Source organism: Diplotaxodon limnothrissa, linkage group LG15 (genome assembly GCF_057381915.1).
Source record: "Diplotaxodon limnothrissa isolate DT_005_m linkage group LG15, D_limnothrissa_male_GT1.1, whole genome shotgun sequence".
NCBI classification, from domain to species: Eukaryota; Metazoa; Chordata; class Actinopteri; order Cichliformes; family Cichlidae; genus Diplotaxodon; species Diplotaxodon limnothrissa.
This window is the reverse complement of record NC_140610.1, coordinates 5,403,612-5,426,552: the sequence shown is the minus strand read 5'-3', so window position 1 is coordinate 5,426,552 and position 22,941 is coordinate 5,403,612. Positions and strand designations below refer to the sequence as shown.

Genomic DNA, 22,941 nt, shown 5'->3' with positions numbered 1-22,941 from the left:
AATTGAAGGGCTTCAAAAGGACTTGGTATAAGAGACAAATAAGAAGTCGTGCAAAGCTGCCTTGAAGAATCCACAAATATATGAAGTTGGAACTTGCATTGTAGGCCTGTGCTAGGCTTGGTGAGTACACTATATTTGCTTTCTTTTTAAAATAACAAGATTATCATTGTTCATTTAAGATTTAAGATTTGAATGTAATTTTTCTCTGAAGAGCACCAAACAAGACCAACATCAGTTTTGTGGTGAGAGGGAACACATCCTCCGTCTTTGGTATCGCCTCCACAGAGGCTATTTTTCAGAACGCACCAGACTAAGTATCCCATAAATCACAGTGGCTGTGAAAGCACATCTGAGCCCGCCTTATAAATGTAAGGCCATGCCCTGCAGAATCCGAGAACAAGAAGTGTGATTTGGCTAGCTCGCAGCACTTGCGGACATGCGTGTAATCAGGAAATCAACGTCAACTGTAAGTAGGAGGATCAGCAAACTGCAAGAGAGCAGGTGTTGTGTAAAGTAAAACGAGACATTTATATATCAGCTAAAGTAGACGTCCTGATAACAGCCACACATGAGTGCACATACACGTGGCGAAAGGGTAGCTCTGAGACATTCTGCTCATTCCTGTCACATCAGTTCTGATAACCTGAGGTCTGCTGCATGTGTGCCGAGACTAAACACGCAACACTCGAAGGCCCCGAGTGCAAAAACAATGTTTGGGAGCCATAAACTTCTCAAACTAACAACCAGATCCAGAAGTGGAGCCACATCAGTAGAGATGCACCTTGTGCTCCCTGTGCTGTGCCAGTTAGTATTTCAGTATTGTAATCGAGCCTGAATAAAGCATTAGATCTCTTTATTTTAGCTCTTTAACATCAAATCACAGGAATGTCATGCTTGGAAATCCATCCAGTTTGTATTTCAATGTTCCAGAAATCTGGAACATTGAAATAAAAACTATTGTAAAACTAATATAACTGTTGTACTTTGGCGCTATATAAATGAAACTGACATGAATTTATTTTCATTGAGCATTTAATCCACTACACAAGGCAGCATCAAGTCTGAGTTCTTGGTTTAAAATATATGTAATGTGAAAAATCTATTAACAGATTTGTTCTCTGCAGACGTCATTGTAGTTGTCACTCAAAGTAAATTGCATAACTGCATTATTCGGTTGTTGCCATCAAAATGTTGCAGCAGAAACGGATCACGCAATCAATGCCCAGGCTTTTTTGGCCTAATTTTGTTGAGCCTTTCCTGTTCTTAGCTTGTATTGGTCTTCTGCTGCTGTAGCTCGTCTGCTTCAAAGCTCAACGTGCTGTGCATTCAGATATGCTCTTCTCCTTGTATGCAGATGGCAAGAAGTGGTTATTTGAGTTACTGTTAGCTTTCTAACAGCTCAAACACTGTTAATTCCCCTCAGACCTCGACAAGACCTTTCACTCAGAAAACAAATGCTGTATTTTTTTTTATTTTCGCCTCATTCTCTGTAAACCCTAGATTTGGTTGTGTGGGAAAATCAAAAAAATATCATCAGTTTTTCAAATACTCACCAGAACCAGTCTGGCATCAGCAACTGACTCATTCACTTTCCTTCCTCATTCTGAAGCAAGGTTTGAACTTCTGTAGATTTTCATTGAAATCTGTAAATTTCATTGAACCGCTGACATGACTGAGTGTATTCCTCTGTTGTTATTGATGGCTGCCTAGTAACATAAAAAAAATCTGTTGACACAGCACATGCTGTGATCGGGGACCATTCTTAATTTCGTTGTTCTCGTGACAATGACAATAAAGTTTCTGATTCTGACATGTATTTTTATTTTATTTTATTAAACACAGCATATAAAGCGCTGCTTATATGATGCTATGAACTCTGGGTGATTAACTTCAATATTTGTTGTGGTCAGCAGCTGAAACAGCTTTGGGATATCTGAAGAATTTATCATAATTTACAGATGACACTTCACTGACTTTTATTTGCTTTCATAATTAAATAAAATATGCTTGTGTGTTCTGATGTAGGCTGATAAATTGCATAAGATGATTATTATTTTTGTATGTACAATACTATGCAAAAGTTGAGTCACCCCTCATTTGTTTAGATGTTGCTCCTCAAAAAGGTAATGGATGCAGTGATTTTATTAAAACATGTGCAAACATACAATGAAAAATATAAAACAGAAACGGAGTTTATGCAATTTAGGTGCACCCCGCCTCTAGCCCTGCGACAGCCTACATCAAAATACACAAGCATATTTTATTTAATTATGAAAGCAAAGGATAAGCGAAAGAGAATTAATGGATTTCTAAAAGAAACTAGAAATATTTATACAATAAATACGAAAGAGCCTAAGGATACAATTTAAAGCTGGTTCTTTATCAAGTTGTTTTTTTTATTTTTTATGGTTTAATGATTCACAGGTCAGCGTTAAGTGGTTTAACAAACAACCAAAACTTTCCACTGAAAATGGTCAGGTGCAAGAACTGGACTGAAAACGAGTGAAAAAGCAGCCAGAATGGAGAAAAAAGTTTGGAACAAAATATAAAGAAATGAGAGAAGGTTGGAAACTTGTATAAATGTATTCGACTGACTTCTGAAACGTTAAGCTCAGGTTTAGACAGTCACGAGGCTTCATTAGGATCATTTCCCCAGGGACTGGTGTTGGTGTACGTGAGCGACAGGACGGACTGATTTTACATCACCACTTCCCTTGAATTCTTTTCTGCAACAGTCACCGGTTAATGGTAAGCGTATATAGTATACATTCAGCCATGCTGGCGCGCGCTTTTCATCGCAGCCTTCCTCGCCCAGCGGGACTGTGCTCGTTATAAAAGCTCCAGCCGCTTCTCCGCTCTCCCTTCAACATTTTCATTTCTTTCTGGCCGACTAGGGGATAGCAGGAACTCATTCCCGGCAGCAGCAGCATGCAAACTTTCCTCGGAATCCTGCTGCTTCTGCTGGTCCTTCAGCGGGTACCTGCGCAGGTAACTCCACCACCAATTGGATTTTCTCTTTTTTTTTCTTTTCATTTTCCTTTTAAGGTAAGGGTTTAAGACCCATCACTGCATTACTTATCAAAGTTAAAGCGGGCTAAACTTAAGACTGAATCTCTCTGGCTGGAGTTTAGTGAAGTTAAAGAGAATTAACGTTGTCCTTTTCCCCGACTTTTCACTTGATTCCACGCGTGACAGCATAAAACAGCTGTACCCCCACAGTGAATGCGCTATCTGCATTCATAGTGGGTTACCAATAATCTGTGTAGACGTAACTATAGCGTCAGATGTGTGTTGCTCATGCACACAGAGATTTAACGGGCCCCAGAGCTCAGCTAGAGGCTGTAATGTGGCTGAAACCGCGCTCACAAGCTGTAATTTTGCATGCGATTTGCATGTTTCCTGGCTGTTATGAGGGAGATCGTGACATTTTCTGCGTGATTTTCCCTTGGGCGCTTCTTCTTGGTGTGCAGCTTCATACCCGAGGCCACACAGGCACATTTAGTATCACCCAGCAGGGCGCTAAGCGTACAACGAGTATCGGTTACAGTGATAAGGTGTAGGGTTTGTTGGTTTTTTTAACACACTGCAGAATAGTTTTAGTATCCATTCCCAAAAGCTTCTGGGATATGTGAGTTGAAGAAGACTTTAGAGTCACCTTCAAAAATATTGCATTAGACTAACGAAGATCTCCTTTGTGCTATGCAGACTGCGTGAGACAGAACCACTGGTTAGTACCATTATTATGAATTTCCACTATGGGTCACAGATTTAGTCTGACCGGAGGCCATTTATGAATCTGCCCCCCTTCCTTTCCTCATAAATTACAAACCTAATCAATGCACTGTGTTGTTCACAGCACGTCATGGCTGAATACAGCTGTTGTATGCAGCTGGTCCAACTGGTGGATGCTGCGGCACATTTAACAACTCTTGGCAGAAGCCAACTCGTTAAATTATGCTCTTTTATACTGCCTGGGCTATAGAAGCAGTGTCTGTGTGTGAGATTAGGAAGCCTCCGTTCCCATCCGTGTTCGCAGGGTTATGAGGCCAAGAGAGAATTTTAAAAAAGAGAAAGAGATCTCTTACATTCAAAAGGCAGAAGAGAGCCAAGATCAACTGTGCACGCCCCAATTTGTGGTTCAAAAAAATCGGGAACTTTGCCAGTCCTGAGTCTGCAGGCCGGGCTGTGAGAACTTCAGAAAATTCATGCTGTGTCACATTTTACTTTTCACTTTTTCAGCATCGCTTTTACTTTGGCTGTGGTTAGTGTGTAACAGTCCCATGAGAGAATGCTCAGCTATTCTCAGCAGCTATTCTTCACTGTTATTCTTTGCATGTTTTCAAGGCTTTTTGACCGCGTGATAATAAACCAATTGAGAAATCAGAAGCACTGCTGTTGTTTGCTGGCTCATTTTACAGCTTTTTTTCCCCTGCCGCTTTTCAGCCGCACAGCAGTGCGCTCCTCACACCATATTGCGTCATCCTTTTTTATTATCTCATCAATGTGCCTGCACTAGTTTTATTTTTACACCAGAGGGTGCTCCGTAGCTGCAATGAAAACCATTTCCACCATGCCTGGTTCTGACTAGAGAAAGTCTCCTCAAGTGCTGTGCAATGCTGCAAATATTGATAATGATCTGATACCAAGTAAATACATGGCCAGGACTTTAGGTCACATTATGTAGTTTAAATCTCATACAAACATGCTTTATGTAGTCCTGTGTTGATGGTCTGTTATATCTTACATGTAGCACCATGGTCTTGGAGGAACGGTTTCTCGTTTCATTTTGTACTGTAACTTGACATGATCTGCCATAGACTATTAATCAAACAGATGGGATATTCAACACAACATTTTTCAAAGTGCATGTCTCATGTCTATTCGTTTCATCCCCCCCAAGATCTTTTAATTTAACACAATTCAGTGGGCTACATACTGACATTCATAGATAGATAGATGGTATAGGTATTATTATAGGTGTTATCAGTGTCTGTATTGATCTACCAACTTCTAGGCTCCTGGCTATTTGCTGGTCCTGTATTATCTCCAACAATGTTTGGCTCTTTTTAAAAAAACAAAAAAACAAAACAAACAAATTGAATTATTTTTATTATTTGCAGATATCAGATGAAGGGGGTCCCAATACAGGTAAGAGTGATGCCCTTTATCATGGCCCACTGAAAAGGCTCTCCTACCTGCTGCAAATGACTTAAAGATTAAGATCCAACCTCTTATGTAGTAATTCAGTTGTCTGAGGTGATGGCAAAGTGCTCGTGTCAGGTCATGGACCAGCTGGTGTATGTGTACGATGAGTACCCCCAGTCGGTGGAGAACAACTACATACCTCATTGTGTGGTGGTTCGCCGATGCTCTGGTTACTGTTCGGGTGAGGAATTCAAGTGCCTTCCTACCCTCGAACGCAACGCCACTCTGCAGGTGAATCAAGTTCTGTTCACATCAATTGTATTTATGTAACACTACAACAACAGTCGCCTCAAAGCACTTTATTGTTAGAAAAAGACCCGACAATATTAGCAAGAAAACCCCAACATTCAGACGACCCCCTGTGAGCAAACAATTGGTGACAGTGGGAGGGAAAAAATCCCTTTTAACAGAAAGAAACCTCTGCCAAACCAGGCTCAGGGAGGGTTAGCCATCTGCTGTGATCGGTTGTGTGACCATGTAGCAGAGAGTCAGAGATTAAAAACAAGTAATGATGATATGCAGAGCAGTGTATAATAGTCAAAAAAGGTGAGTGACAAAGAAAAACTGAATCATGGGAAGCCCCAGCTGATTAGACCTATTGCAACATAACTAAGGGAGGGTTAAGGATCACCTGATCCAGCCCAAACTATAAGGTTTATCAAAAAGGAAAGTTTTAAGCTTAATATTAAAAATAGAGAGGGTGTTTGTCTCCTGCCTCCAAACTGGTTCTACAGAGTGGCCTGAAAGCTGAAGGCTCTGCGTCCCATTCTACTTTAAATACCCTAGAAACCTTAAGTAAGCCAGCAGTGTGAGAGTGAAGTGTTCTGTTGGGGTTGATATGGTATGATGAGGTCTTCAAGATATGATAGCGATATTATTCAAGACCTTGAGAAAGAGTTTAAATTTGATTCCAGATTTAATGGGAATCCAATGAAGTGAAGCCAGTATTGGAGAAATATTTTCTGTTTAGATTCAGTGTTTACCTTCATGTAGAGTTTCAGCTTCTTCTTTTTTATTTTCTCAGCTGAAGATTTCTTCCCAAGAACAGCCCGTGGAGCTCACATTTCTAGAACATCAGCAGTGTCAATGCAGGTCCTTTACTGAAAACCTCATCTTTCTATTAAACACTAGATCCAAGATTATTAGTTATGCCACAGCTGACTTCTAAATGTGTCTGTGGTTTGTTTCTTCTCTTAGAGACCCTGAGAATCTTCCGTACTATGAAAGATCAGTAATTAAGTCAGTAAGTAACACAGTGAGTAATGAGTGTTTTGTCTATCAGAGTTGAAAACATCAATATTTCTGATGTCTTTCTCCTGCAGCAGCAGCAGCAGCAAGTCCACTGAGAGCAGACCTCGGAGGAGGAAACATACCAAGAAATGGCTGTAGAAAGTAAGAGACTGATTGCTCCCCTGTGGCACTCACACACACTTTTCTTTTTAAATGATGTTTGGGCATTTACAGCTACATTCATCAGTGTTTCCTCCCCTTTGCCAGACCACCAAGGGCAGCAAAGCTAAGCAATATCATAATAGTCTGGGTGCTGCTGTGTTGCTCTTCCCTTTGATGACCCTGGATAAATTCAACAAGTACTTCTGATGAGTCTGTGCTTCTGTAAGGTCGCGAAGTATTTGCAATAGTCCAGGGTTACTGATAGTCTGAAGGTTAAGTTTAAAAATCTTTTATCGGAGAGAAAAAAATATCATGCATGAGGAAGCGCCGAGGCTTCTATATCTACATTCTTAGTTACAGCAGGCAGCCGAGCCTCTGAGCGCACAACTCTTCACTATGTTTGCACTAACTCATAGGTTTATTTTTTTTTCTGGCATTTGGGGATAACGGTTCCACTCTGACTTTGAAATCGCATCTGACAACATGTTCAAATCTAACCTCTACGCAGGGGAAGATACATTTTATTTATCAGGATTTCAATAAATCCAAGCAGTTCAGTCCCAGAGCAACAGCAGAGCCATCATTTTACAGACAGATCAGAGACACTACCAGCTCTCTCTCTCTCTAATGTGCTTTTTTTCTTTTATTATTGATTTTTTTTACAAGGGGAATTATTATGTAATGAGCAGTAAATTAATGCACAATTACAACTTTGCCTCAAAGAGTGAAATGGGTACATTGTAACCAACAGCATCAGGTGGCACCTTATGAAGTTGCTCTGCATAATGGCCTCCTCATACATTCAGATTTTTCAAAAATGTGCCTCCGAACATGAGCTTGATGCTTCAAATTTATAACAGAAAACCTTGGTTGCTAATGGCCGGTGTGAGATTTGGAAAGAAGTCTGTGTCTGTACTGCAGGTAAACAAAAGAAACGATGCCACTAAGTAGCTCTCTGCAACTGTTGCACGCAGAAATCGCTCCCATAATAGGCTCGTCTTTTCATCACCTCCTGAAAGGAACTCTTATTATCAAATAAATTCATGCAGTGAAAGATGAAATCCACAGTCTTTTTTTTTTCTTTTTAGGGCAAAATTGCATTGGGTGAAACTAACATAAGAGGTGAGGTGTGCAAATGTAGTCTGAGCAGTCTCCGCTGGGTGAATCACTTGGATGTCTTCCAAAGTCACAGCCTCCTTAGTAAAGGAGAAATTCATTTTGTCACTGTCTGAACTGTGGTAACACAAGAAGGGAATTTCAATTTAGAAGCCTCAAGAGGATATGAGTTTTTAAACTTGATACTAGCTTCAGCTGAGCACGGTGATCATATCATCAGAGCCAGTAGGATCTGCAGTGACTGAGTTGGGTCTTTTAAGTACTGGCTTGAAAATAACTTAGGTTGTTTCGGGGTTTTTTAAGTTTGAAGTTGTGGTTTCCTGGTCTTACCATTACCAAAATTCCCCTACTAAACCACCCTTTGGACTTCAGTTTGTCTGCTTGGTGGTGGTCTGCAGGTTTTTCAAACAAAAGCAGCCGAGGAACACGTGTGGTCTCGGTGTTCTGCCTGTTCTGGTCATGATTTGTACGCCGTAACTCAGGCCTGGAGAGCTGCTGTCTCGCAACCCACTGTTTAGTGGTCCGGGGACCACACAGTTGCAGCACAGCTTTAATTTTTTCCATCAGATTCAGAAGGCTGAACTATATTTGCAACTTGAGGGACATAAATATTCTCTTTGATGTCGTCATGTGAACGTTTAGCGAACGTTTGAGTGTTGACTTTGTTTGTCCAGGAGGATGATTTACCTTTAATTTCTAGGAAACTTCACTTTAGACCGTGGCGCTGTCTGACCTCGCAGGCGCTGTCGGCTTGTTTTGTAATCAATCGTAAAATATCAGAACTGCCAACTTAGTGGTGATGTGCAGGGCTGAGATTGAATTTAGCACATCAGTGGGTATCATAGCATTCAAATCCCATTTGAAATTTGAGGATTAGTTTGGGATGTGACATTAAAAAAAACACTCAACCTCATAGACATCTAACTATATAGGAGGGAATGGCTCTACATATGCTCAAGTTATCTTGAAAGGGGCAAGCATTGGATGCAGTGTTTGGGTGGTTTCTGCTTTTTAATGTTAACTAAACACCTGTAAAACTTCAGGACTATTTTTCTTCACAAGTGGACACAAAACAAGGTGAAAACCTTCCATTTTGTCATCTGAGGAAGCTTTTTATACTCTCCAGTCTCATATTGACTTTAACGTCCAGAGTTTTATAGATAGAGCGGGATTGGACACAAGCAATTCGGAACATCTTTATTTAAAATAATAATTTAACCCCTTCATTCGTATGTTTCTGTCTTTTTAGGTGCCAGTTCCAGACAAGAAGATCACTCTTCGCTGATTTGCACCTGGTGAATATGGAGTGGTGAACATCACATATCTCCATCCATTCCCATATATTTTATAACTTATATACTGTTTTGTTTTGGGGTTTTTTGCTGAGTAATCACCAAAGCAACCCTAACCCTGGATGTGTACAGTTCCTTTGGCCATGGCCTCCATTTTTCCGTTTTCATCTATTTATCTTTTCACTTTAAGCTTGCTGCTGTGTTACGTTTTCAAAACAGACACAGTATACAGAACACATACAGAATAGGATCAGAGATAATGGCTGGAATGCTTTGAGCTTTTCAACCAGGTTTAAAGCCTAAATCCATCCCTTAAGTGTTTATTAACTTGTCAGATTAATGGCATGTGGTGTCTTTGTGATTTTTATTCTGCTGTCTGCATTTTTGTGCCATTTGTATATAAAAGAATATTTATATATGTATCTATTTTGTTCACAATGACTAAAAATAAAAATAAATATATAAAAAGTGAGAACCCCCCCCCCCAGCCAAGTCATTATTATTATTATTATTTTAATCCTATATCATGTTTTTATCATGGAAAATGATCTTTTTCTGATCGGAGTCTATCCCAGCGGTGATAGGAGGAAAGGTGGGGAACACTCTGGATAGGTCGCATGTTTATCCCTCTGTGGCGTGGTGTTAACCTCAAACAACAAACCAGAATTTTTTGGGTTATTGCAGTGTCCATTTAATTTAATGACTGAAGGCAACCTATTGTTCAGTAAAATGAGGAGGAGATGAGGGACTGACCTTTGACCTGGTGGCGAAGCACTCTTGTCAGGAACAAAATCCACATTGGATGTGGTGCCAGCTACTGCCAAGACTAATATTATTTTTACAAGTTTAAATTAAAACCTATGAGCATGTACACAAATATATAAAGAAGTATATTTGGTTGTTTGTAAATAGATTTTGATATAATTAGTTTCCTAAAACAGCATTTTTTTAGGGGTTTCTTACCTCAGGGAAACATTATGCAGTTAGATCACTTTTCTTGGGGCAAAAACTAAAGCAGAGGTTCTGTTGTTATGGAAACTGATTGCTTTAGGCGCCACCCTGCTACCATTGATCCGATGATTGTCTTGCTAACAAGCTGTTACAGCATATAATACCCAGGTGATCTTTTGAATCAGGCGTGTTGGAACAGGAACTGGAGTCCTCATGAGAACCTCTGTGTTAATGTTTCGAGAGCACTGGGTGGTGGTGTGTATACATAGTCAAACCAACCACTAATATGAACTTATACTAACTTCGGATCAATTCAGTTTTACTTATATAACACCAAATCACAACAGCAGCCACTTCAACATGCTTTATATTGTGAGGTAAAGACCCTACAAAAAATAGAGAAAATCCCAAACATCAGACGAATCTTTATGAGCAAGCGCTTGGAGACAGTGGGAAGGAAAAACTCCATTTTAAAAGGAGAACCAGACTCAGGTAGGGGTGACCTGCTGGAGGGGAGGGGAGGGGACGAAAGACACATTCTGGAAGACAGACAGATTTGAATAAATAAGGATTAAATGCAGAGTGGTGTATAAACTGCTCTGCACAGAGAGTGAAAAGAGGGGAGTTCCTGTCAGTGCTGTCACTGGGCACAAGAACTGTGATTGGACAGTTAGGGTTATTCTCTCAGTGAGGACAGTGAACTTACCCAGAGTGAGAGCGAGTAAAAGTCCCCAGCATCAGGTTTTAGGAACAGTTTTGAGGAACAGATTCAGAAAGTTCCACATAGTATATATAATGTCAGACACAAACAAACACACTGGCCAACAGACTAACCCATGCTGAATGAACGCACACAAACACACACACAGTTTGGCTGTTGGATGAAGTGTTTGTATGAAAATTAACTTGTTGTTTGCTCAGAATAAAAAATTGAATAAATCGCTTGTTTAAAAACCATTCTGTATCGTGAATTGTTTTGTAAATTTAACAATAACTGACAGTAACATCATCAGGCTAAGATTTCAGGGAATATAAAATAAAACATATTTGCTGGGATGAAAAAGACATAATTCATGTGTTGGAGAAGCTAGGCAAACCAAAAAATCAAAAATGATGCTTGTTTTCTTTTCGTATAGTGTATTGCATGTTTAAAAAAGAAATATTGCACACGTCTGTGTGTGCATGCTGCACCTCTAGGCAATTTAGGAAGTTGTATTAGGCTGTCAAAGACGAAATTACTGCTGTGCCTGACTGACTGGTAAATGCTCACTGCAACATGCCGGTGAGTTTCATCACTTAAAGAATAGGATAGAAGTCTTTTCCGGTCCCCAGTTTTCAGGCACGAAATTGTAATGTGTAGGTCCGACTGATGCTTCCCAGGGATCCACGAATCTCTGGGTTGCACGGTGGGACTTCAGTGACACAGGCTTGATCAGTCCATCTGGTAGGTATTCCACAAGATTGGATCTAAAGAGTTTAAACATGGGGGAAATTCTTCGTATCTTTTATAATATTTTTTGTGTGCATTTCTTGAACCAATCCCATGAAAATTATGTTTTTGGAGTGAAACTGCGAGGCATGTGATTGCCATGTACCTAAGTGGTTCCTGGAAAAGTCCAATACTCAAAGTTTCCACTAAAATAAGACAATCAGTATTAGCTACTTTTCATGTCTTCTTCACCTGGTGGTTTTAATGTTGTTTCCGGTTAGTGTAGAATGTATTAGTACATTAGCACGTAGTCATTTTTTTAAAGTACTGATTTTCTAGTTATTCTCTGACCAAAATCAACCATGCAGGGACAGAAAATGCACAAAATGGCTAAGAATCACAAGAAAACTATTGCATAATTTAACAAAGAGTCAGCAAACTTAGGATAATTCTTTACATGCAGTATTTTTGTTTTTTTGTCATGAACACCGAATACACGAATGGTGGTTTACTGTGAAACATAGTAAGGTCATGAAATAAAACCCACTCCAATTCTTAAAAAAAAAACCTAAACCCCCTCTCTGTTATCTAGATTTGCAGACGATTAGGGTCTGTAATGTGAGGACACTATAAGACCTTTATCTGCAGAAAACAGTGTGCAAAGAACAGGCGAGTACTGTCCATCCATTCGCTTATCCTTCTCAGGGTCGCGGGGGGCACTGGAGCCTATCCCAGCTGTCCTAGGGCAAGAGGCAGGGTACACCCTGCACAGGTTGCCAGTCTGTCGCAGAGCTAACACACACAGAAAGACAACCATTCACACCTATGGGCAATTTGCATTAATCAATTAACCTATCCCTACTAAGTGCATGTCTTTGGACGGTGGGAGGAAGCTAGAGTACCCAGAGGGAACCCACGCAAACACGGGGAGAACATGCAAACTCCACACAGAAAGACCCCGGCCTGATGGTGGAATTGAACTTAGGACCTCCTTGCTGTGCGGCAACAGTGCTAACCACCATGCCACCGTACTGTTATTCACTTATTTGTATTGCATACAGGGCCTTTCAGGTTCATGTGAGATAAGAGTGTGGTTGAAAGCAACGCTTCCTTATATAGTATTTCACAAATGTGGATTATCAAGCTCACTAGACAAGGAGCAAGCATTTAATGAATTAAATCAGTCATCACTGAATTCTGAATTCATAGATGAGAAATAAGTACCATGTATTACTCTCTTTATGCCCCCCCCAAAAAAACAAACAACAACAACAATAAAAACAAAAACAAAAAAACAAACAAAAATTGAGTAGTTAGAAGTTTCAAAAATGTTTCTGAATTATGTTTAAATGCATTTTAAGCAAATATTGAAACAGAATGTGTAGTGTCACATTCAGTGTCACAAGTCCCCAAACGAAAAGTTATTAAAACATGTTAACATAGGAAAGGACGTCACCTGGAGTGAGCACTCAACCCTTTTCTGGATCTAATTCTCCTCCCAGCTGCTTCACATTTGGCTGCAACCTGCCTCCGTGTGAGCTGAAGGTTTCTGCACATTTAAGCCAACAGAATCACATCATCTGCAAAAAGCAGATATGACATTCTGACAACACCTTCCATGCCTTGGCCGTACATTGAAATTCTGTCCATAAACAGAAATGGTGTCAAATGGCAACCAGTGTTGTGCAGTCCCACATCCACAGAGAAAAACTCTGACTCATGACTGGTAATGTGACCCAAGCTCTCACCAGAGTTATACATGGAACAGATAACCAGAATATATAAAATCATTCCTGGTACCCCATACTCTTTACAGAACATGCAGGGGGATGCAGCTGAATCCCTTCCCCAAGTCTACCACATGTAGACTGAGCAAACTCCCACGCACCTTTGAATATCCTTCAGAGGACAAAGAGCTGGTCCAGTATTCCACGACAAGAACAAAAACCACATCTTTCCTCCTTCCTCCTTCCAAGCAAAGCTAAGAAGGGTGATCCCCAAAGGTTGGAACACATGTACCAGCCCCCTTTCGTAATGAGAAGAACGTCTGCAAGAACCACCACCCCAATCTGCTAGTTCAGTGTGACGGCTCCTGACGTCCACCTAATGTCAACAACTCCACAATATTTACAGCCTTGAGAAACTCAGGGTGAATCTCATCCACCCTGTAAACCCTGCCATTAAGGAGTTGTTTAACTATGTCAGTGACCTCAGCCACAGGGACGTGGGAAGTTGTCCTCTTTGTCCTCAGTCTCAGCTTCCACTGCAGGTGTGTCAGTTGAATTGAGGAGATCTTCGAAGTACTCCACGACCTGGCTATTGAGGTATTGAAGACATGTGACCGTGGCAATATCTTATCCGCCACTTTGTGACAACCATGGTGACGATATGGGACCAAGTGAATAAGTCCCCAGCTACACAGGCCTAAAGACTGGTGGTTGTCAAATATGATGGACAACACTTGAGCAATGTCTGGATGATGTCATGTGTAGTCAGCAGCACAGTATACAATGTACACGGGAAGCCTCTTTGTCCTCTGAATGAAAGTCCAGCTCCATGGTCTCACTGAACTCCTTCCACACCCGGGTTTTTCTTCAGCCACTCCCATGAATGTACTCTGCTTGGCTTGCTGGTACTTGTCAGCTCCCTCCCAAGTCTCCGCTGCCTCCTAAGCTATACCAAGTTTCATAGGATTCATTCTTCAGCTTGACTGCCCCCTTTTCTTTCTGGGGTCACGTGCAATGCAAACAAGCACCTTATAGCCATTACTCTGCACAAATTGTATTCAAATTAAGATTATAAAAGTAGTTTTAACTTTTCATGTTATCCTTTTGGTCACAATTGTACGCAAGAATAAACCACGTTTTGTTTTTGGCTGTTGTTTTACATGTTTTTCTATTAAATTATTTTAAACGAAATAGGTACTGATTATTTTAAATGTTTACACATGAGCATTTTCCTTCTCTTATGAGATTGTGTGGCTTTGTCTACTCATATACGGCACACTTGAGGCCTCTAGTTCGTTCCGAGGTTCTCGTCTTTTGTTTATTTCTTCAGACATGCTGCAGAGGAGACTTGAGCTCCTGGGTTAGCTGCAGGCCAGCCACGATATTATGTAATATAGCCTAACAGATCACTCTCACGTCACTGGATTCCCCAACGGTGCATTTGAGATGCCTACGTACGCTGTACAGTACACCTCTAACTGCACAGCGAACACAATGTCCTTTAACTTGCCACACATTTGGCAGCGGTCACGTTTTTCAGCTGCTGGCGCCACTGTCCAATCAGAGGCAGGAGAAGTCTAGGTGGGCGGGCACTGTAGCTAAGAGAACGTGACGTGGCTGACACTCCAGACAAGGGCACGCCTTTAACTACCAAATATGGCACAGTGGCTCTAACGAATATACCGTCCTTTGCATTTCGACGTATTTGAACAATGGCTGCTATATGAGGTGACCAGAAACTCATCCACCATCGGTTACCAGCTTTTGACTTTGAACCTCAAAGGGGATAATTAAACCTATCTGCTATAGGCGGCTGCCACCGTGCTCCACATGTGACCGAGCAGACAGGGCAGGGAGGGGCGGTCTGTCTCGTGTACGGTACCGTGGACCAGCGAGTTCTAGTCAACGTATCTGGGCAGCAGCACCAGCGACCCCACCGAAGAGAAGTTGTTGAGTTGCAGCTATAGCCTCTACCCGGATATACGGTCGTATACGTCGGCTTTAAGGACTACGACGTTTAAGCAGCACCAAGGACGAAGTAGGTGTATTCGAAGTTTTAAACGTTTTGCGGTTTTTTGTGTGTGTATACTGTCACTACTAATAGTGACAGTATAGTACTAGTACGAGTTGACGCTCTGACGTTAGCTTGGCTATCAACCTTTGGTTAGCGTAAACAATGGTTAGCTAGTTGATTAGCTTAACGTAGCTAATCCTGACTGTAATAATGAGGTCGTCTATTTTGCGTTTCACAAGTGTTCTTTGTCTTATTGTAAGTTACTTTAAACGGTAGTTATTTATCCCAAAGAACTACCCTTCATCGCATGCACTGTAATAGCTTTATTTAGTGACTGTATTTATCTATGTAGATTGGGTACAGCTGAATAATTTGACATTTATATTTTATGCAGGCGAAGTTTTCTTGTATTTCCATTTAGTTACGTTAATCACACACGTTTTGGGTGAAATATAAATAAAAGATGACCCAATGGCTAATATTGTGGGTTTGTGTTCTTATAAATTCAGCTGGAATTGTTTAATGAGGTCAAATGAATCTAAAGCACCCACACCAAGAAGAGGGAGTTGTTTATTACAGTCTTAAAAAACTTTATGTCTATGTAACTGGTCGCGTCAGCTAAAAAGATGACCAACAGTGTCTATTTCTGACTTTACAACTTTATGTCCTGCCATTGCTATGTAAAGAGGGCCTACTTAGTGTTGTCTCAGCTTTCGCCTTTGATGTGCTGATGTAGTTTTGTGAAAGCTTCCGGAGAGCTGGACCTTGTCAGTGCTGCGGGAAGAGCGATGACCACAAAGAGGAAGGCAGAGAATCACACCAGGGCAGGAAACCTTCCTGTCATCATGAAGCCTGGACGCTCCCAAGCTGATTCAGAGAGAGACTCTGGCTTTTCAGGTTTAGTTACACTCCTTCATATCAAAATATTGAAGTGTTTCTGAAGATGACATTTAATTTGAATTGAACCCCAATTAACCCCTTTCATCTGATCTATAGATGCGAGCTCAGAGCACATGAGCACGATGGACACCACAGATTCTGAGGATTCACCACACCCTGTTGTACAGCAGGGACCACGGACCACTGGCTCAGGGACCCACCCTTCTGGACTTGCAGTGGTGGGTGGGCTCTCTCCCATGATCATCATGAACAATGTCCTGCTCAAGCAGGTAATTTGGGGAAAGACTTCATTATAAAACCACAATATTCCAACGAGAAAAAAAAAAACCCAAACAAAAAACCCCCAAAATAAATAATCTCTTGAATTCCATTCACAGTATCAAACCAAGAACTACGTTGTCTTAATTATGCCTTTTTTTTCTTATGGCATCTGAAGAATTTCATTAGGAATAGTGGTGTTGCTCTTAATTGTGTTTCGGTGATACCAACATGGTGTTTTGATAAAGTACAGCTTTCAAGGATTTGTCTTCATAAAATGTAACTGTGTGCATCTCAAGCTTATTTTTTTTGCCTTGTTTTTCCAGTTTATTTTAGCAGAAATAATAAATTCGGGTGCACTGATTGGGTCACACTTGTTTTTCTCCTAAGGAATGAGCCACATGTCAGGGCCTGACATTAAAGTCAGAAATTGGTGGGCCAGGCCATCTATATTGACAAGGAAGTTGATTTAGCGATATTTGTGTGCAAAAGATTTATTTCAGTGCCCCCAGAGATGGCAAGTAACTGGATGTGTGAAAATGTGTGACAGAGAATATGGGGGAGCTACTGAGAAAAGCGAAACGAAAACCTTATTTGCTAACTGTAATTCTGTGGTTTCTAAAACCATTTTCACACATGTTCTGTAGCTTTGAGCTTTTCTAGACATTAGCAGACGGGGACACATGTGAGAACACAAAGTCAGAAGTGGTCAGGTCAAACATTAAATGATTGGTAACCTAGTAGAGCACTGTGTGATGCTTGATTGTGCACAGGTATTTGCATGGTGTAACCTCAGCGAGTGGGTGTCATGTGTATTAGCTCCGGCGCCTACACCTATAACACTGTATCATTGTATTTCCTGTAATGAGAGCACATCTGAAATGGACTTGGGTCTGTATGTGTTGTATGAGAAAGGGTAACTTAGGATGATGTTTTGACCTGATTCTTCCAACATTGTCCCAAGGTTGTGTGTGAAAACTGCTTAAACCCACTGAAGACTGGAGATTCTGCTAGTGATGGCAAGTGGAGAATGACAGCTGTCTCATAAATATGTCCTTTTTGGGTTAAAGTGTGGTATGTAGACTTGTACTGTGTGGGTACTCTTCAGAAAGAAATGAGATGATCACACAACAACTGGTTGCTATGTGAGCACCCAGGAGCTCCTTAAGGAACTGTATGAGCTGTGATGCTGACCTGATTTTCAGAGCTTTCAATATCCCTCTTGTTGTTTGCAGCCTGGAGAGAATCCTCCTGCTCTGAAGCCCTGGGGGTTTAGTCCAACTGTGGAGGTGGTTCAGCAGCCTCAGGTGGTCTTTATCCAGCCTGTGGTTTCTCGTCAAGCTTCCTCAGGCACCAAAGAGGCCAACTCTAAACACAGACGCCCTAAGAAGTATTTTCCAATCCTAAAATCCTACCCAAAGATTGCCCCACATCCCGGGGACAGCTCTAGCTCCTCAGGAAGAGGAACTGCCCCCTCAACTTACTCCTCCTCTTCTTCTTCAGGGTCAGAGAAATGTAGTACTTTGACCTCCATCACTCGGGAACACTGTCAGCGAGAGAAGCCACAGAGAAGTTTATGTAATAGTGCTGGTAACTCTGGCCCAACCACTCCTGGTCTTCCTGCAACCCCCACCACAATGTCTCCTTTGCTCCAGAGCAGATCATGTCTCTTAACAGGAGAAACCAACACCACTCCTGTGAGGGAGAGGCCTTCATCGGCTGTCAGCCAGGCAGACTGTACGACTTTGCTGTCTTTCAGTCATGCTACTGGATCCAAAAACTTTACACTCCCTGTTTCCCCAGCGGTCGTCTCACTGAGTGAAGGTAACGACAGTGACGGTGATGCTGACACAAGAAGGAAGCGCTTCTGCAACACTTACAACATCCTGAGCAACTCTGGCCTGCTAGACATCACACTCCGTACCAAGGAGCTCCTCAAGCAGAACCAGCGCACGCAGAACGACATAGACCGGCTGAAAAAACAAACAGACCTCTTTCTTCAGGCTCTGCGGAGCGGAGACACCAGCATCTGTGTTAAACTGCAGGCCACTCTTTTGGAAGAAGACAGAGAATGAGAAAGAGCGATCTGTTCAGTCCAGTTTAAAAGCAGATTAGACCTGAACTAGGCCTTCATAGTAATCCTATAGACTTGAGATGGGAAGGAAGACAAGGATTGGTGGTTGGTTGAATACAGAGACAGATGGACCGAAAGTAATGCGTGCCCCACAATACACACCCACCCCCCGGACTCTCAGATAGGCAGCATGCTGTGGCCTACATTTAGGCTGCCGGCTGCCTTAGGGCCCTGACACACCAAGCTAACCTAAAAAAAAAAGTTGGTGTTGACTTTTTATTGTCTCTCATTTAAGAGTCGCACTCATTGTAACATTATAGGAGGCGGCCAGCTGGCCACCAACGTGCACATGTGTTGTGCACCTGTATGAGGGGAAATATTTATTGAAAGAAGCAGTCGGTGTGCTAAGATTATAAATTGAAAATACAAAAACACCCTTATAAATTTTTCGGTGGACATTGTACACTTTGCTGTCAGCCTGTAGTTTCTGGGTTTTTTTTTTTAGAAATCTTTAAAAAAAAAGGTGAAAAACGCAATGTATGGGTCAACAGCCTGTCTGCGAAGGACACGCTGCAAAAATGACAGCTTTGGACAGCCACATACTTCAAGTGCTGACTGCTGGACTACTATTGGCTTGTTGTGTTGGGGACCAAATAAGGCAGACGCAGCTCAATGTTCTTCCTCACTGAGCCGGACTAGATCTCTTCCACTGAAGCTGTGTCCGTGCTGGTGACAATTTTAGCAATCAAAACTCAGAAGCTCTAAGAATTTCTTCTCTCAGTGTAGTTGTAGTACAACAAAGCTTAATTTAAATCCTGACACTGGTCATTTAAATCTGGATACAACATGAGAAGGTGTTTGAAAAGAGAATCTATGTATAAATCAGTCTGATCATATGTCTTGTTGCAAAAATTACTTGCATCATTCATGGTAGTTGTCTTTTGCGTTGCTTGACAGACACGAAGTTGACAGTGAAATTCAAGTCCAATTGAGTTCATGCAGCAGTTACAGTTGCAACAAAAACTCTGACGGTTTCTTGTGTCACACTGAATGTGTTCAGGGCTTCTTCGCCTGTCAGCGTAGTCAGACTTACATGTGCCTACACAGTGTCTTTTGTTGAAGCTCAATTTGGAAAATGTGAGTTGAAAGTTATGGTGTGGCCAGTTGACAGTTAAACTTTGTCTTTCCCATCATGTTGATGGCAGATGTTCCTGTGTGAACTGTCTTCATGGCCATTTAAATGCTTCCCTGACATCCCTTTGTAAATGTTTTTGTTTTTGGCTTTTTCCACTTGTAGTTAAGGCCTGTTTGAGTGTAAACAACACATGGCCGTAATATTAATATTTCAATATTGACTGCCTTCAAGAGCAGAGTTTTTCCTGTATGTTTACATGTGTTTATAGAGCTACTTTTTTCCAACTTTTTATTGTAATTTTTTTTTAGTCCACTAATAAAAACCCCATCTTTTAGAACTCTTGATGAAGACCAGTCGTTGTGCATAAATGGCCTTTCAAAATCCAGATATTTTTAATGTACAGTTAAGTTTAAGTTTCTCTTTTGTAATCATGGCCTTAAAATCCAAACCCAGTGTATGTCAGATAACTTTGCATTTGCACTAAGAAATGTAAAAGTAGCTCTGAAGCAATTTCTGGACAGAAATTAATGGCAGCTATGGTACTGTAGCTTTTTTTGTTTTGTTTTGTTTTTTACATGAAGTGTATTACAACACATAAGCACACTACTAATCTATACATATGACTTATGTAGTATAACAATAAATAACATTTTCATCTTTTCTATTACTGATAGTTTCTGCAGTGTTAAGTGTTTTTGTACATTGTGCATGTGATTGTGTAATATTTGATGTGACGGTTCTGTTCCTACAGTGCTTACGTTGACTTAAAATGGTCTCTTAGTGCAGAGGGATACTTTTATATACCTTCTGTTTAAACTTGCCATCTAAGCATGAATACGGTTTATTTAAAATGTTACCATAAAACGTGGAGGTGTCTGTCACACAAACAAAAACTCAGAGGCTTGGTTTCTTTCTTGAATGAATTGTTGGTACTCTGCAAAACAAAAAAACATGACGTCTGTATTGTTGCGCATTTGTCATGTATTTGCTTATTTGGAGTGCTCTCAGCCTACATCTTGTGTTTTATCAGTAGGCAAACATGTAAACACTTCTGTCCTCAACTCTCAACATCGCAAATATTTTGACTCTGGGGGAAGTGCCAGCTGCAGATTACAAGTTTCTAAAGTGAACACAGTAAATTCTTTGATTTGCTTCCTTCTTAAGCTACTCCCAAACCAAATTTATAATGTGTTTAGGGAGGTTGCGCTATCTGACATCCAGCCTTTTAGGTTGCACTCAAGACTTTGAGGTCATCCAACTTACTCCACCCACTTTCTTACTGCAGTGCACCAATTTCACTGTCAGCAACACAGATACAGATGCATCTGCATCAACAATCTTGGAAGGATTTAGTGGCTTAGCGTCTCTCCTACTGAGAGTGCTGTGGTTATTGTGGCTGGATAAATGACTGCTTGACCCTCAGAAATCATATTTTCCATATAATCTGCAACAAAGTTCAGATGAGTTTTGAAACTCTTCAGCTCATGGCCTTGTAAAACAATTTGTAAAAGTCGACTTTGTAATACATAACACAGCTTCCCACCCCACTCCCTCTGATCCTTCTGCGATTGTTTGTGACCTTATCGTCCAGCATGCAACAGTTTGGAGTATTTTCCTGACCTTTGAGTCTGCTCTTTCAGATCCTTTGTACTCGAGACAGCTGTATTGAGAATAAGTTGTTTCGAAGTCGCTTTGGCTCTAAATGAAATTCCTGACTTGTAATCAGTTATTTACTCCCACTTTATCTCAAATAAGCTCCATGTGTCGCCTTGTTTGATGCATTTGGCTCATATAAGTTTCCACTGACTTTCTGCAATAACCACAGACGAGATGTCGAGGCAGTGTCACAGTGACATTCTAAACTTTTCTACAATAACAAGCTAAATATGATGACTGGATTATATGGTCTAAAATCAGTAGATGTTAACAGACCCACCATTCAGTTATGAATTCATTTTTTTAATAAATGGAAGAAAACTAAATTCTTCCACGCCGTAGCCTATATATCTAACTTTTCATATGGCTTTGTAATGCTAGATGAGTAATTTGTCTACCCTATGTTCTTGGTGAAAGCCTTATTGAGATACTCGAGCAGCAGGATGGCCGCTACGATTTTGCTCTTTGTTTTTTTAACTCCCCTCAGCCAACAGCAAATACTATCATTTTACAACTGTCTCACTTTCTTCTGTACTTTCAGGTGCTGTCTTTGCAGAATTCCCTTTATTTTTCCTTGGACCAGGTTTCCACCTCGCACTTTTACCCGAGTTTATGAAATTGTTTAAAACACTCTTGACCGATTTGTCCTCGGCTGTAAATGATTCTAGGATAAATTTTGTTTTCTTAACGGTTCACTGCACAGTTCAAAAACAAGAAAGAAAAAAATCTTAAAAATGTCGGGACGGCCTTCTTCTGAAGTTCTAGCTGTTTTGAGGCTGGTTCACTGCCAGTGGAATAAATCACGTATGAAAAGGTCACTGAACTTTCGACTGAAAATAGCACAAAAACGCTCTGTGCTTTCTTTACATGTACTTGTTGCTACCTGCTCGTGCGTAATCGTTGCCATTATCATGTCGCTGTCCAGGTTTCTTTGTGTGGATGAAGTTCCTTTTTGTGCAGATGTGCTTATGTAATGGACTATTTATGTTTCTGATGATACTAGTGTGTATGCCACATGCTGTGTTCCTGATCATGTTGTGTGACTGCAGTTTTTTTTCTTTGTTAAACGGTCAGCTTGTAGAGCAGTACAGTTTGGTAACACTGGATTTTGAGTTGAGTACTGGCAGCTTTGGTTCCTCAGTGCATTTCAGTCTGCCTTGTCACTTTAAAGATGCTGGTTTCAGTTTCAGTAGTACACCAGCAACAACGATGGACAAAAATATATTTAAATATCAGCTCAAATATATATTTTTAGGATCATGCAGACTGAATGTAATGTGCCTAGCTCGCTGTCTTTTTTTTTCCTTTATAAAATGTAAATAGAGGAAGTTGTTGAAGTCCTCATGATACTTTCCAAAGTGGGAAATTTTTGAGTTTTACGTCTTAAAACCTCTGAGGACATGAGACTTGTTATAAGTAACTTGTTATAAAACACTTCAGCTATATCATTCAAAGATCTTATAAACTAAGACTGAAAAGGTTTGATGTTACATGCTTTAGGGCTCTTTTTTTGTACATTTTAAGTTAGAGACTCATTGTTTGTGTAATAAATGTCTTTCCAAAGAAGCTGCTGTGGTTTCTTTCTTTTTTTCCTTTCTACAATTAAACATGTCCATTTGAATGGTAGTGCTGCTTGGTTGACATTTAAAACAGCACTCAGAGGTCACATAGTGAGGAAAACATTGAATTGTATAATCTCAGCTGGAAACAAGATTAGAAACAATGAAACGTGTTGCGTTTCTTTCAGCACACCTCTCTCATCACAAGAGCTGAGTGTGGAAAAAGGAAGTGG

General features: G+C 40.7%; 2 protein-coding genes across 2 annotated transcripts; both read left to right on the top strand.

Annotated features, from left to right (window-relative positions):
* The first annotated feature begins 2,928 nt into the window (after positions 1-2,928).
* On the top strand, positions 2,929-9,001 carry LOC146616870 (vascular endothelial growth factor A-A-like). Its single transcript, XM_085371908.1, has 7 exons — positions 2,929-2,988; positions 5,121-5,148; positions 5,240-5,436; positions 6,230-6,297; positions 6,403-6,448; positions 6,528-6,597; positions 8,963-9,001. The coding sequence occupies exons 1-6, from the start codon at positions 2,929-2,931 to the stop codon at positions 6,549-6,551; spliced, it is 423 nt and encodes a 140-aa protein (XP_085228034.1). The 3' UTR covers positions 6,552-6,597; positions 8,963-9,001.
* A 6,727-nt stretch (positions 9,002-15,728) lies between these two features.
* cipcb (CLOCK-interacting pacemaker b) lies at positions 15,729-19,946 on the top strand. Its single transcript, XM_085372406.1, is given in 4 exon segments — positions 15,729-16,023; positions 16,123-16,295; positions 17,520-18,349; positions 18,351-19,946. Coding segments are annotated over 4 exon segments (1,161 nt in total). The 5' UTR covers positions 15,729-15,914; the 3' UTR covers positions 18,400-19,946.
* The last annotated feature ends 2,995 nt before the right edge of the window (positions 19,947-22,941 follow it).

What these genes read in the sequence shown, in the direction of transcription:
- LOC146616870 (XM_085371908.1), top strand. Translation starts at nt 2,929, where the DNA reads ATGCAAACTTTCCTCGGAATCCTGCTGCTTCTGCTGGTCCTTCAGCGG. An exon ending in TGAAGGGGGTCCCAATACAG is followed by an intron (nt 5,149 to 5,239) that starts GTAAGAGTGATG and finishes CCTCTTATGTAG; the next exon opens with TAATTCAGTTGTCTGAGGTG. An exon ending in AACGCAACGCCACTCTGCAG is followed by an intron (nt 5,437 to 6,229) that starts GTGAATCAAGTT and finishes TTATTTTCTCAG; the next exon opens with CTGAAGATTTCTTCCCAAGA.